The sequence below is a fragment of the Rhamphochromis sp. 'chilingali' genome (genome assembly GCF_963969265.1).
Source record: "Rhamphochromis sp. 'chilingali' genome assembly, chromosome: 20".
In the NCBI taxonomy this organism is placed as follows: domain Eukaryota; kingdom Metazoa; phylum Chordata; class Actinopteri; order Cichliformes; family Cichlidae; genus Rhamphochromis; species Rhamphochromis sp. 'chilingali'.
In genome coordinates this window covers 4,124,850-4,139,472 of record NC_137947.1, presented here as the reverse complement: position 1 = coordinate 4,139,472, position 14,623 = coordinate 4,124,850, and the positions used below count along the sequence as shown (strand labels likewise).

General features: G+C 42.4%; 1 protein-coding gene across 3 annotated transcripts in view; it reads left to right on the top strand.

The window, feature by feature from the left end:
- Positions 1 to 14,402, top strand: part of bcl11aa (BCL11 transcription factor A a) — a 56,460-nt gene extending 42,058 nt beyond the window's left edge. For all 3 annotated transcript variants that reach the window (XM_080869343.1, XM_080869344.1, XM_080869342.1), the window contains one exon: positions 11,161 to 14,402. In XM_080869343.1, coding sequence (XP_080725469.1) covers positions 11,161 to 13,403 — 2,243 coding nt within the window. In that variant the 3' untranslated portion in view covers positions 13,404 to 14,402. The remainder of the gene's footprint in view (positions 1 to 11,160) is intronic.
- Positions 14,403 to 14,623: the final 221 nt, after the last annotated feature.

Sequence of the window (14,623 nt, the reverse complement as noted above, 5' to 3'; positions counted from 1 at the left end):
AGCTGACACCATATCCATTAGATTGCACTTCCCTACATTTTTTTGATGGATTTTATGTGAACCTCCTAATATTCACCAAATCCAGGGTTATGGTTGGAATTTGCTTTATCCACATGTTATCGATTTTCAGACACCAAAGGGGAGTATGGTGGCCCTGAGAGGTCAAATGCACTACAGCTGCAGACATGTTCAGAAAGCACAGAAAACACAGCAGAAGTACATGCTTGATACCTGACAGTGCATTTGGCCTGTCAGGGTCACCATACTATGTTGTTTCTCTTTGTTTGTTTGTTTCTTTTCTTTTCTTTTTTTTTTAAATTTTTTTTACCTGTTTGACATAGTCATGGAAATCTCAGAAAAACTGAAAAGTCAAACTGCATTAACAGTTCATTAAAAGGTGACTCTAGTGTCTGAAAGTATCCGTGTTTAGCATTCTGTTAAATGCAGTCTACCTCTAATTGGTTCACCTGGTGAATGTCATAAGTTAGCGTCACCATTCATAACACTGTTACATAATGTAAGCTTTTGAATGTGACCTATTTCCAAAAAAGTGATTGTTTCTGTGGCTTTTGGTGTTAGCCAGTAAAACCTTCTCCCCACAGCGAGCCCTTCGGTGGTGCTTACAGTTACTAGTGAGCTATACTGGTGATCAAGAGGTTTCCATTTAGGGGCTGAAATAACAGCCGTTTGGTTTATTGAACAGGACATCGATTATATTCATGAACACTTGGTGCCAGGGCAGTGGCTGGATAATTTTGCATTGAGTTGAAGCAAAGGTTTCATGCCCAAACTTGTTTTTACTTTTTGTGTGGACAGGACTCTAATTGTTGCAGTATTTTGCACATTTCAGTCTTGCTGCAGTCAAATCAGTGAGCAGCCTGTCAGCCTGGATATTGCCTAATATCCAGGCTGACAGGCAAACAAACCTGACTCCACAAACCAATGGGAATGTCCATCATTTCTGTACAGGATATGGCTTTAATAAAGGATGTAATCGATCAAATATCTGCACGATTCTCCCAAATCTGATTAAGGTCAGCAATCTGCAACAGATTAGAAGATGAAGGAAAGTTTCTACATCATGGGTTTTAAGTATAAGTCAACACACTGAGTCACTGAGTATTGTGTGTGTGTTTGTGTGTCAGGACCAAGTTTCCTCTTTCAAACCCCAGTCTCTCGCTCTCTTTCTCTGCTCACATAAGTGCTGTAATTTGGATGCTCTGTAATTTCACCATGGCGGTTTAGGGTTAAGTGGAGGCTGTCCCTGCCATCATGAGCACTGGTCTTCTAAATGGACACACACTCTCCCTCACACACACATACACACACACTGGATCATTGCTACAGTGTGCTTGGATGCTTCTACAAAGGCCGGTGCATTTAATTACATTTATAAACACAGTTTTAAGGGCCCAGGCTGTGTCATTAGAACAGGCTTTACGAGATACATTACTGTGTGTGTGTGTGTGTGTGTGTGTGTGTGTGTGTGTGTGTGTGTGTGTGTGTGTGTGTGTGTGTGTGTGTGTGTGTGTGCGTGCATGAGAGCCAGAGAGCAAGCGAGCGGTGGTGTGTGTTTGTGTATGCCATAAGGAGAAAGAAAAGGAAACTTTGTCACATTGCAGCTATAATGGGTGGCTGGATGGACACACACACAGACACACACGAGTAGAGTGGTGAGAGAGTTGCAGATCGCACAGTCTGTAGCCCAGCAGGGGTTCCAAACACAGAGACAGAAGGTATTGATATATCCTACACACACACACACACACACACACACACACACACACACACACACACACACACACACATATACACACACACACACACACACACACACATATACACACACACACACACACACACACACACACACACACACACACACATATACACACACACACACACACACACACACACACACACACACACACACACAGTGACAGACGGTATTGGTATTTTTGCTCATCAGCCCACAGTGTATGGCTGTTTAGCAGGACCACACTGACATGCACATTCTCGGGCACACACACACACACACACACACACACACACACACACACACACACACACACACACACACACACACACACACACACACACACACACACAGCATGTAATCAGGCTGGCTCAATAATTCATTGTTGTTTTTGGTAATTCAAATGCATTCTACCTTCTTTCTCTCACAAAAATACCAGATCATTATTGTCAGGTCTGGAGGCTTCTTTTTGTTCGCAGCTATTTTAAGTTCAGATTGTGGGTCTTTGCCATTGGCAGGTGTTTTTATGTATTATTTTATTTGGATGTTCACTTTGATTGAGCATCTATAAATCCGGCAACTTCATTGCTGATTGATCTGCCTTCTTTTGAAGATAAAAATATATATTTTTTATTTTGCAGAGTTTCTGTCTTTACTTTGGAAAACTTTATTCTGTTGCAAAGAAAGCTGATAGTCCACGGGATATATATTGATTTTATCAAGACATTCTCAGATTAACTGGGGTATAGTATGACGATTGGCATCATGTGTATGAACATACTCAAGCATGAATGCAGTTATGGCATTGAGTGCCATGGGTGGTACTAAAAGCATTTGCCTTAGTTTTACACAGCAGTTTTGTGAACAGTCAGATAGGGTCAAAGCAATGCTGTGATGAACATTCCTTACCTGTGTGTTTGCACAGCTGTTTCTTTTTTGTAAGGAAAAGAATCTAGATGAGGTCAAAGGCCTCCTGGACCAGCAGATGCAAACGCCAATGAAAATGTATGGATGTAGAAATAAAGTCATTACATTTGTCAAAGAAGTCGAGTCCTTGAGTCCATCTTGAGGGAACAAACACTTCAGGGTGCGGTGTAACAGCAAGAAGGAGGAACACTGAACCTTTTTCCTATCTTGCAAGGTAATTGGTGTTGTACGTTCCCCCCGGCCTACACAACTTTGCAATAGGATTGACATACTTGCCTTGTAAGTGCAGTGTTTGAGGAAGTTCCTTTGAGCTAGCTGGTGACTCATAGTTGCTAATGGTGGCTGATTTCCTTCCAAGCATAGTGCCGTTTTTTTGAGCAGTTTCTGTCATGTTATTATTTGACTGCGGCGTTCCCCTCAGTGAGCGGACAGGACACCAGCTGCCACTGTTTGCATTCCAATTGTTTGCCATCCAGTTAGTAAGAAGGCCCGAGCATAAAGGGGAAAATAATTGGAGGACAGGAGGATTGTACAGATCGCTTTTCTATGGACTGCACAGAAAGGAGCTGCAGGATTTAACTCGCTACAAGGGCAAGACAGCAAATGATGGCAAAATAACAATTAGAGGAATTTAGTGACACTATAATAGGATGACACTCAAGTATGCAGTGCAGCCAAACTCTTATTTTTGTTCTTACCATGGTTTTGGTAATTGCCTTGTTTTTGCCTCATCTTTCTGAATTAAACCCACTTGGTCTCAAGATGGTTTCGTTTAGAGGGCACTGATCTTCAGCTCGAACAAACATGCTGCTCCGAGATGACAAACTTGAAACGCGACTATAATTAGGGTAGCAAGATTTTCACACGACAACAATGATATGGCTAAGTGCTTGTGAGACGTATAGTAGGCTGGAAGAAGCAGCAAACCACAGCTGCTACACTTTAGTGCTGTATGATGGGGGAAAGATGAAGGGAGGTGAAGACGATGGATGGCTTATGATAGGGGAGTCAATAACTTCAATGTCCTGTTGAAGCCATTTAAAAATCATTTTCTTTGGTATGGTTTGCTCCCCGTGCCACAACCGACTTTTTATATAGTAAAGTAAGTAAGTCAGTGTATCAAGTATGAGACCGAAGTATCTGAGTCACTGAGGATGTGTAGAGAGAGTGAGGCCAAGGGTGAGCAGAACTCGTTATAATAAAATATGCTAGATGTTCCATAGATGTATGTATGCATCACTGCAATACAGATTTATTGCCTATATTTATGAGCCCTTTTTAAAGTTACAGTCTGACCAGCCCTGAAATTGACTGTTTGATGGGGAACATTTAACCCAAGCCATGATGTTTCTGCAAACTTTTATTGCCCCAACCAAACGAATCATTGAAAATATTAAAGCTATTAATTGTTAGGTTTATTAGTTATTCATATTTATCACTGAACTCAATCATAGGCATTAGCTGTTGCAGTTTTTTTTGCAGATTCTTCTAATAGCATTCTGTTAAATTCCTTGAAAATCAGATTGACCCGCACTGACTGGCTTACCTTTTACCAACATGTAACAGCTCAATTATTTCTATTTTTATTTGCTTTGGCACATTCCTCATTCTTTTTTGTTCTTTAAAAAAAAGAGGAAAAGACAATTAATCTGACAATAAATGAACATAACCCCAGCTTTGCAAGACATGCTTGGTGAAGCATAAGGAAAGAACTGAAGTTCTAGTGAAATGTTGAGGTATCCCTTTAAGGTAAAGCAGGGGTTCATCAGGGGTGAGCGGCGATGCCCAGATGTAAATACAAGCAGCAGATCCTGAAAGCCTGAGGCTCCGATGGAAATCCCAAATTGTATTAAGGGACATTGTCCCTCACTCTCAGTATGCGTACCTAATCCTGTTTTAGCGATGTTCCATTACCTCAATTACTATCATCTCGCCCAGAGGTGGACCCAGCCAAGGACACCACCAGAGAACTACCGATGGGTGGAGGAGAGAGAGAGAGCAAGGGAGGGGAGGGCTATAAAGAGGAGAGTCCTAGCTTGTACCAAAAAAAAGAGAAAAGAGAAAAGAAAGGAAATAAGGAGGATAGATTTATGGAGAAATCATCATAAATGATAGAGAATTAAAAGAATTCATGTAAAGCTACAAGGATAGTTGTAGGTCTGTCTTAGAAGGTAGCCAAGACCTGGCATCCATTTTTGTTTCCCAGCTGGTTGTGGAGGGATGTAATGGTGGCAGTCCAGCTAATTTACAGGCCAGAATTCTGGCTGAAGGACAGACCACTATGCTGGCTGACGTTCTGAGGTGGATTCAATAAAAATCATTTTATACTGTAAATGTGCTGCCATCTTAAAGATACACTGACGCTTTTAATTTAGTGCCACCAACATGTCTTGTTCTGGTTACACAGACATGCATGAAACATTTGGAGGTAACAGGTCATGTGTCACTGCAGCAACTTGTGGAAAACAGTTTCAAATGCTGTAAGCATCTATCGTTCAGTACGTTTTTATTTTTTGAATATTTAAAGAAAAGAAGATTTTTTTTGCCATTTTAACCTTCAAAATGTGACTACATGCATCGACATTATGTCTTCACTGTGGCCGACAACATTATAAGACTACCAAAAAAATGCAGTCTATACTACTATGTGAATTCCATAAATTTAGGGTTTTCCTACTTGATATTTAGTTTTTGTTGTTTCTGTTGAAATCTTCAATTTGTTTCAAGGAGGAGAGAACATCTACCCCAATATAAAAAGACTAATATTCTGATGTCGGAGTTTTCATGAACGCAGCTCTGCACTGAAAACTGTTTCTCTGACTGAGGCCTAAATAAACTAAACAGGCATGTTCTGACTTGTGAGATCATTCAATCAAGTAGAAATGACTTCTGCATCTTTTTAAGTTACAGTTATAAATTCAAAGACTGCAGGTGTATTAGCTACAGTAACACACTCTGTGTTACTGTCACATGCGGGTTGCTGCTTGTCTGCAGAAGGCTCTTATTTCAAAAGCTGACGATATGCAAATGAAGAACAGCAGCTGAACAACAAACACTAAAATGAGAAAAGCAAAAATTCCTCATTTGAACTTTGTAATAAAGTTTATACAAAATACAAAGAAGATGATTGTTCTGTAAATGCTTTCTATCAGTGATTCCTGGAATACCATTTGCATGTGTTCACAGCGACAGGATAGAGATGATGCTCAGGGGCATCACTACTCATGGTTGCGCTGTCCACGTCACACGCGGGGAGTATCATTACGAGCATCTATCAGTTGGCAGTTGGTCAGGATTCCATCCTGGTCCTGTCAGGGACGAGGTGACCATTTTAAGTGGCTGTATCTGTATGACTGGGGAAAAAGAAAAAAAGTATTACAGCACAGTTGACATAAAAACTATAAAGCAAAGGAAAAAAATAGCTGATAACAGCAGAAGAAAAGCTGAAAATTAAAGTGAAGTAAAACAAATTAGCTTCAGAGAGAGACTATCAAAGTGCAGCACCCTGACCCTAACCCTGACCACCAAGCAATGCGTTCAATTTTTTTTTGATGTGTCTGTTAGAATAATTATTTTTCACCTTCTGAATGCCAAGACTTGGGAGAACAATTTCAATAATCCTGAACCACATATGATGCTCTGGTGTATTTTGGTCTCAATCTATCCGTTTTGTCGCTGTACGCTTTGGTGCGCTGGCTTTATTTCAGCCCCTTGCACAGCCATTGGCTCAGAGTGTTACACTTCGTTGTTGAGAGGGATGGGTAGAGCCAGGGGAACTTGCTGCACTCTGTCCTTCTCTCTCTCTCACACACAAAGGAGTTGTGAAACATGAGCCAAGCTGTCTTACTGCCTCCCTCTCCCATCTAGCACCACATAAGTGTCCAGGCAATGCCCTTGGCTTAATAAGGCTTAATGCCTGCGCTTGTCACTGTAGCATGGCTGGTATTGAGTGCTAGGACATTTCTGAAACTGTGTGTGTGTCCTCTGGAGTCTCACTAGCAGGCACACGGCTCTGACATTTACCCTCGGTAAAGAAGCGGATGTTATTATTTCCCCCATCTGCCCACCCGTCTCCTTCCATATACCTGGTGCACACGTGCAGCCAAACTTTAAAGTTGTGCGAGGTATTTGTCACCTCTATCTAAACTTAAACCACAGAGATTACTTCTATTGCATCTTCTTTCTTTCTCTTTCTCTGGCTCGATCTGTCTTCATTCCACCGTCTCCATTCCACTTTCTCACTTCATTTTTCTACCTTGGAGTGGTGGAGAGTTTGCCTAATGAAGTGGCTGATGGGAGTATATTACAGGGAGACAGAGTGGAGCGGTCGCCTACTCTAAAATCCATTAACCTTACAGTTTCAATCAGCATGCAGACAAGTCTGAGCTACGAGTCAAAAAGGCGCGTATTAGCTTAAGAGTTACACTATTGTGCCTTTTACTTGTTTTACTTAATACTTTACACACATCTTTATACACAGAGAGAAACATTTTTTTTATTTTGTTTTCAGACAGTTTGTAATGTCAACATTTTATACAAGTCTTTTTTTTAATCAAATGACAGTACTTTCCCGGGGACACAGAATGAATCAAAAATTATGAATATGCAGATACTCATGATTTAATGACATAGTTGAAGATTTACACTAAGTGCACATTCACCACATTCCTCAGAAAAAGATTTCTGTATAGTGTTGTAGGAGTATCAGTTTGAGCAGAACCACACATATAGAGAGAAACTTTTCTCAAAGAAGGTGATAAACCAGTGATTCCCAAGCATTTTGCCACAAGATGTCTTAAAACAAAGCTTATTGTGAGCGTCTGCACAAATGAAATGATCTGCACATGTGACCGCTTTAGACAAAGAGGCATTTTTGTCAGAAGCAAAGGCATGAAGGTTATTCCTTATGAGAAACATATTTCCTATTTTGTCAGATTTGATTTGCATCTATTTGTAGGGTTCCCAGTCCCACTGGACTAAATCATATGCACATTTTGGAACTCATGAGAAGCTCCATTTAAGTTTTATATAACAAGCGTTTCTGTTTTTTACACAGCAAGTAAGACAAATATTAGACTTCCTTCCTACTAATAGTCGTATTTTGACTGCTGCAAAACATGCCTCAGATACTATTCTGCCTGAAAAGTCTGTAATAGAGTGACATTTTTCAGGGAGATACAGGGCAGCTTTTGTTCTTATACTTGCTCACACTGTGCTAACTCAGTACACATTGTACCTTTTTTCTGTTCTGTTGGACTCATTCATTTTGTGTGTATGAAAATAGAGATGTCAGACCGGCACCTTGATGATTGTATTCAGAATTACTGCTTGAAACTGTAACTGCTTGAAGGGGACCTATTATTCTCCATATTCTTATGCTTGGATTCTTCGAGTAGCTTTGTACTGAGCCTCGGTACATCCTCTGTTCAACCACTGAATGAAACAAGCAGTTTTAGGCACCTTCCCCATCTCTTTAAGTCAGCTTTTGTCGGAAACCAAGTGTTTAGAGGATTCTATTACAGATTCTATTAAATTGAAATTAACAGTCGCCACAAGGAGATTTATATTGTAAAGTAAAGACCCTACAATAATAGAGAAAAAACCCAGCGATCTAACAACAACAGTGGGAAGGAAAAACTCCTTTTTAACAGGAAGAACCCTGTAGCAGAACCAGGCTGAGGGAGGGGTAACCAACTGGGGACGATGACAGATGATGTCAGATGCCTTTAAACCTATTGGCTCTAAGCTAATAGGACCTCAACTCGCACCCTAGTTCTGGGCTATTAGAGTATTATTTTAAATTGTTTTCCAAAGTTGTGGCAGGCAGGGGAAAAAAACAAAACAAAAAATAGATTCACCTTTAATTGAAATTACTGTCTAGTCAATAAGGGGAAGGCCAAATAATGTCCAGGTAGAAAAAGTGCAGTTTTATTGTCAGTGTCCAAGACCAGAGCAGATCAACCAAAGGGAAAAAACATGAATAAATAAATGAATCCTCCCTGGTCCTGATAATGCAAATGATATTCACAGGTTAGATCCTTTGCAGGTGCCTACAATTAGTGGTAATTTGTGCCGATTTTAATGATCCATAATTTGGCTGCTTTTGCAAATGGTTGGTCATATGGGATAAGTGTGTGTGTGTACAGAAAGAGAAGCCGGGAGAGGAAAAGGGAAGGGAAATGAAGGCGAATCTTTCGACCAGATGCTGAAATGCACAGACAGACAGACCCCCGCGCACACGCACTTTAACTCAATCATGTCTTCCTTATGACGACAAGCTATTCTGTCGCAATTCATTGTCGTTTATGTGAATAAAAACATTTCTTTTGTCAATTTAAATCGCTGTCTGTAAGCTCTGTACTGTCAGTAAAATTAGATCTCATTTAAACACACACTCGTACACAGAGATTTTCTCTTTGCATGTATTTGTTGAAGTATTTTTTCCATCCCTAAAACCTCTTTGACTTTCTCTTTCTGGCTATTAGAGGTAAATTGCAGTGTGCCGACGTCTAAAAGCTTCCGCTAAACCATGACATCCTTTTAGTATCACTGTTAATTTGCCGTATTTGTTCTGCCAGTAATTAGCAGGTGATACGTCCCAATTTAGTGTGTATTTTTACAACCCACCTAACCTGTTTACATATTAATGGGGTGTTTTGTAATTTATTGTCCACGACACGATTCAACAAAATAGCTTTTAACCAAAAAATCATCTGAGATAATTAGCATCAATATTACGACCCCGAGAATGACACCCATTTGCTTTTGAAATAATATTGCCTGTTTCAGCTTATTATGTGTTACAACTTTTTGACTTTTTTTTTCATTGCAGTTGTTGTTATTCCATAAATAACTCTATTTCTACCCACACACTGAAGACAGCTCAAGCATTTTATGCATTAAATGAGATATTTTACAATTGTTGGTAGTGAAAGGGACAAAGCTATGGTGTTAGTCATTCAGTACAGTCACATATAGAGCTATTATGCTATAGCTACTTTCTGTTTTAGTGTAAATTAAAATTCCAGACTGACCTCACACTAGCTGTCTATCTGAATATTTTCTCTTTTGCTTTGGGCTTTTGATCATGCATAAACTCGTTAATGTATAAAATGTGCATATCTGCATGTTCACTTTGTTTAATGTACCCTTGCTGCACAGTGCTTAATAGTGGAAGGCACTCTGAATGGCAGTGATGGCGGGGTTTGTTTATCATCTAATCTTGTAAACGAGCTGATGGCCGTCCATCAGTGCCCTAATGAGATTACACATGCATTGCGGGTCCTGCCACAGGTCATCGTCACCAGGGCCATTCAAAGGAAATTATTGTTTTAGATGTTCCTCTTGTTGCTGTCTCAAAGTGACTCTACATGCTTCACTGACAGAAGATGCTTTGAAGCAGACTGAAGGGGTTATTTTTCCTCTCCAGTTGGAGCCTAAATGTTTTCGCACTCCTACTGTTATACCATCCTTGGGCGATTGAGCTGCTCTGTTGTGTTTGTGTGAATAAGGGTGTGCATGCACATTTAAGTGTGGGCAGTACATATGACTCTAAAATACAGTTTATGTCAATGAACTTGCATACATTTGAGATAAAAATAGAAAAGCATTTCTGACTACTCATGGCTTCAACCTCCAGGTTGCCAGAGCCTGCCATGAGTGACGGTTGAATTTTGCTTTAACCGTATGTGTGATAGGCAAATTTTCAGAAGGGAGAACATGTTACATTTTGAATGAAGTCACATATTTTGTCATTGCAGTACACCGCCTGGCAGGTAAAAGAAATCTATGAAACAGGATGGATCTACTCTTAATTGTAACCCCAGACAGGTTTCCAATGACCTAGTGAATCAGGTGGTTAATGTATTTAGGTTGTTGCTGGAGAAATAAGGAAGTAGTAAATTACAAGTTTGGAGGATTCTTCTGTGTTGTCTCTCCTGTGTGTTCGGGAGTGTGTGTGTTTGTCAGTGAGCCTCTGTTTTGGTAGATCAGTGGGAAGTGGTCGTCCGCTGGGATAGCCCCGTTTCTTTGTTCTCCTGCTGACAATGGAGGACTCACAGTCAGTCTAAAGGGAGAAATTATGTCCCAAAGCAGTCTGGGAGAAAAAGAGAGAGACACACACACTTCTCACATGCTACTCATGTGGGGCATGACCTCAATAAAAGCTACTGTTGTATTTGCAAAGCCCTCAACACCATGTGCCGACCACTTTTAAAAGCTGTAACAGTTAGGCCTTAGGTTTAAAGACTGGTTCAGCTGAGAACAAAGTTGCTCTTCATGTGTTTCGTTCCGTATATAGCACTGTTCATGTACAGCTGTTTCAATGAAAATGAGTCAAATGACACTAAATGAGCAGCATTTGAAATGCATTAAATGTTTAAAAGAATTCAGCTTCTGTACAATAACATTAACTGTTTCATGTTGAAGGTCACTGATCATTTCTTCTAACCCCCATTCTTTTTTCTTTGTCACAACAGGTAAGGAGGAGCCTACCACTTATACCTGCACTACATGTAAGCAGTCTTATGGCAGCGCCTGGTTCTTGCTGCAGCATGCTCAGAACACCCACGGCTTCCGTATCTACCTGGAAAGTGAACATGGCAGTCCTCTGACCCCACGCATGGGTGGCCCTTCCTCCCTTGGCGGAGGCGCAGACTGCCCTTCTCAGCCTCCACTTCATGGCCTTCATCTGCCTCCTGATGCAAGCCCCTTCAACCTCCTGCGCATCCCTGGCTCGGGCTCAGGTGGAAGGGACAGTGTTGGAGCAGGAGGTGGCATTGGCACTGGCGCTGTTGGTGGTGGCCATCATCAGCGTTTCCCCCCAACACCACCCCTCTTCAGCCCCCCTCCAAGGAACCACCTGGACCCCCACCACCTGAGCCCAGAGGAGCTGGCGCTGGCAGCCCACCACCCGAGTGCCTTTGACAGGGTGCTGCGCCTCAATCCTCCTCTGCCTCTAGATCCCCCTCCAACAATGGACTTCTCAAGGCGGCTTCGGGAACTGGCGGGCAACACCTCAGGGTCCACTCCCCCGCTGTCCCCAAGCCGGCCAAGCCCCATGCAACGCTTACTCCAGCCATTCCAGACAGGAGGAGGAAGTGGAGGCACAGGAGGTGCAGGGGGCAGCAAACCTCCATATCTTGCTACTCCACCGCCTCTTCCAGGTTCCATGCAGTCACCTGTGGGCTCTCAGACCACGCCCACTACCCCTCTCCCCTCAGCAGGGGCTACACCCTCCTCTACCACCCAGTTGAAATCAAAGTGTTGTGAATTTTGTGGCAAGGCCTTCAAGTTTCAGAGTAATCTCATCGTGCACCGGCGTAGCCACACAGGAGAGAAGCCGTACAAATGCCACTTATGTGATCATGCGTGCACACAGGCTAGCAAACTGAAACGCCACATGAAGACACACATGCATAAATCGTCCTCACCAAATACAGGCAAGTCAGAAGACGGGCTTTCTACAGCCTCATCCCCGGAGCCTGGAACTAGTGAGCATGTGGGCAGCGCAAGCAATGCCCTCAAGTCAGTGGTGGCCAAGCTGAAAAGTGAGAATGACCGTATGCTACGTGAAAATGGAGAGGAGGAGGAGGAGGAAGAGGAGGAGGAGGAAGAAGAGGAGGAGGAGGAAGAAGAAGAGGAGGAGGAAGAGGAGGGGGAGGAGGAGGAAGAGCAGAATGGAGAGAGGGTAGCAAGACGAAACAATAACAGCTATCACTTTGGCTTGAACCTTGAAACGGCACGTCAGCATGAAAACAACGGCAGCATCGGAAGTCGACTGGGAGGAGTGGCCGATGAGGGCTCGATCCCTCGTTCGCTGCCTGAGGTGATGCAGGGAATGGGTCTTGCTGCGAGCATGCAGCACTTCAGTGAAGCCCTAAATGCACACAAACGAAATGCCATGGCCCAAGAGAACCACCTGCACCACCACCTCAACCGAGACCATCACCACAATCGTGAGATATGCGATGGAGACTCAGTGCTGGAAACCGATCGTGGGGAGGAGGGCTCAGTCTCAACGGTCAACGGTCGAGGAGCATCACCTAATGAATCCGCCTCCGTCGGCCTCTCCAAGAAACTGCTTCTAGGTAGTCCCAGTCCACTCAGTCCTTTCTCTAAACGTATCAAGCTGGAAAAGGAGTTTGACCTGCCCACTTCTACAATCCCTAACACTGAGAATGTCTACTCTCAGTGGCTGGCTGGCTATGCTGCCTCCCGACAACTCAAGGACCCTTTTCTGAACTTTGGGGATTCCAGACAATCGCCCTTTGCATCCTCATCGGAGCATTCTTCAGAGAACGGCAGCCTGCGTTTCTCAACCCCTCCGGGGGAATTGGATGGTGGGATGTCAGGCCGTAGTGGTACAGGCAGTGGGGGCAGCACACCACACCTCGGTGGTCCTGGGCGCCCCAGCTCCAAGGACGGCCGCAGGAGTGATACTTGTGAGTTTTGTGGCAAAGTGTTCAAGAACTGCAGTAACCTGACAGTGCACAGGCGCAGCCACACAGGGGAAAGACCGTACAAGTGTGAGCTGTGCAATTATGCATGTGCCCAGAGCTCCAAACTTACTCGCCACATGAAGACCCATGGTCAGGTGGGCAAAGACGTGTACAAGTGTGAAATTTGTCAGATGCCCTTCAGTGTCTACAGCACCTTGGAGAAACACATGAAAAAATGGCACAGTGACCGTCCTTTGAGTACCGAAATTAAGTCAGAGTAGAAGGCCGAACAATGGGACCTTTTCCCCGCAGTTATGTCCACCATCAGTCCCCGGTTTATTCCCTGCCCCTTGTAGATTTGCCCCAATCCCAACACACCACTTTTGCCAATCTGGCAGAAGTTTAAGACCATGTGCTTTGCACCAGCACACCCTGTTTCCATTACTCATTGAATGCATGATCTGTATCGGGGCAATACTCTTGCATTGACGCAAAACTTCGAGCCTTTCTCTTGTGCAATAATTTACATGTTGTGTACTATTTTCTTTTATGAGTTTTCCTTTTCCATTTTTAAGAATTAGTCAGCATGCATAGTATGTTTTTGCTAATCAAAGAAAAAAAAAAAGAAAAGAACTTGTCCCTGGTTGGTTAGTTGTTGAGTAAATGTGTTGCTGTTTTTCTCTTGTTCAGTTTTTTTCTTTTTATTCTTCAAAAAGAGAAAAGACAAGAAAGATACATCCATGCTGCATACATTCTGTAACACATATCATGTACAGTTCTGTTTTGTAACATGGAAAGTGAACATTCTTTGACTTGATCCATTTCTTACAACCCTGGAAATGCACTTATCCTGATCTTTCTAAAAGATACCATGTTCAGACAGGGTTTAAAAAAACCAACATGCATTGGCTTGAGGACTAAACTGTAAGTGGGCCTTGAAATTTCTTTAAAAAAGACAAGGGTGTGCTAGAATTCAATTTGTACTATCATTCGGTAGAATAAGAAAGAGTGCCTTTGATATCTTTAGACTGCATCGGCCATAACCTTATCTGGCATAAGTTTGGGGTCACATAAGCCACCCAGCGAAGGTCCTTGCATCAAGCACCTGACTGCTCAAATGGACTGTGATGATTCATGATGAAAGATCAGCGAGTTCTCTTTAATCATCATTTAGCTACCTATTACATGTTCAATAGGCTATCTTTAATATGTGGATTTCATGGCAAGCATGGTACAAGCAGTATTGTGTATATCTGAATTATTTGTAGTTTTGTTTTTTGGTGAGGAGGTACTTTTAAAACAAAGGTAACCTGTAGTGTACAATCCTGAATTTGAGGGATACAACGCATGGCTGAGAAGTGTCATGTATCTGCGTTAGCACAAACCTACAACGCTGCTTCAATACGTCAGTGTGTGGAACAATGCATAAAGTAATATATGAGCTCCAAATGAGGCTAACTTTATTTGAGAGCATTGAAATAACTACAAGCTAGACAGACAG